The 673-nt window shown below is 70.7% G+C and overlaps 1 protein-coding gene across 1 annotated transcript in view; it reads left to right on the forward strand.

The window, feature by feature from the left end:
• PFL1_02088 (uncharacterized protein) overlaps window positions 1-673 on the forward strand; it is a gene marked incomplete at both ends in the record, with an annotated part of 1,912 nt that overhangs the window by 960 nt on the left and 279 nt on the right. Inside the window, one exon of the mRNA XM_007879599.1 lies at window positions 37-655. Within this exon, the coding sequence (XP_007877790.1) occupies window positions 37-655 (619 nt within the window). The remainder of the gene's footprint in view (window positions 1-36; window positions 656-673) is intronic.

The following is a 673-nucleotide window of genomic DNA, read 5'->3' on the forward strand; positions in this document are numbered from 1 at the left end:
CAACGGCGACGGCAACACTGTCCTCGTCTCGGCCAGCGACAATGTCCTCTCCGACGGCCAGCTGGCCGGCGCGATTGTCGGCTGCATTGTCGGTGCGCTCCTCCTCGGCGCCCTGCTGGCGCTGCTGCTCCTCCGCTGCTGCCGCAAGGATCGCAAGGACACCGAGGCCAACGCCACCGGCGCCGGCGCCGTCTACGGCAACGCGGCCAACGGCTCGCACGTCGAGCGCCCCTGGATGCAGAGCGAGGACGGCATGGTCAAGTCCCCCGAGCTGGGCGGCGCCAAGGACGGCAAGTTTGGCGCTGGCGGTGCCGCCGGGGCTGCCCTCGGCGCCGGTGCGCTGGGAGCGGGCGCGGCCGCTGCGGGAGCTGCCGCTGGCAAGGGTCGCGACTCGGTCGACGACAGGCCGATCAGCGCCATGAGCGGCGAGACGGGCACCGACGGCCGCGGCACCACGATCCCTGCGGTCAAGGACCAGTACTCTTCGCACGACATCTGCACCGGCGAGACGGTGGTGGCCATCTACCCGTACAATGCCACGCTCAACGACGAAATCAGCCTGCAGCCGGACGACGTCATCACTGTCCAGCGCCTCTACGACGACGGTTGGGCACTTGGCCGCACCGAGGCGGGCACCGAGGGCGCCTTCCCGCTGGTCTGCGTCACGTCGACC

The sequence above is a fragment of the Pseudozyma flocculosa genome (genome assembly GCF_000417875.1).
Source record: "Pseudozyma flocculosa PF-1 unplaced genomic scaffold scaffold00005, whole genome shotgun sequence".
Classification (NCBI taxonomy): Eukaryota; Fungi; Basidiomycota; class Ustilaginomycetes; order Ustilaginales; family Ustilaginaceae; genus Pseudozyma; species Pseudozyma flocculosa.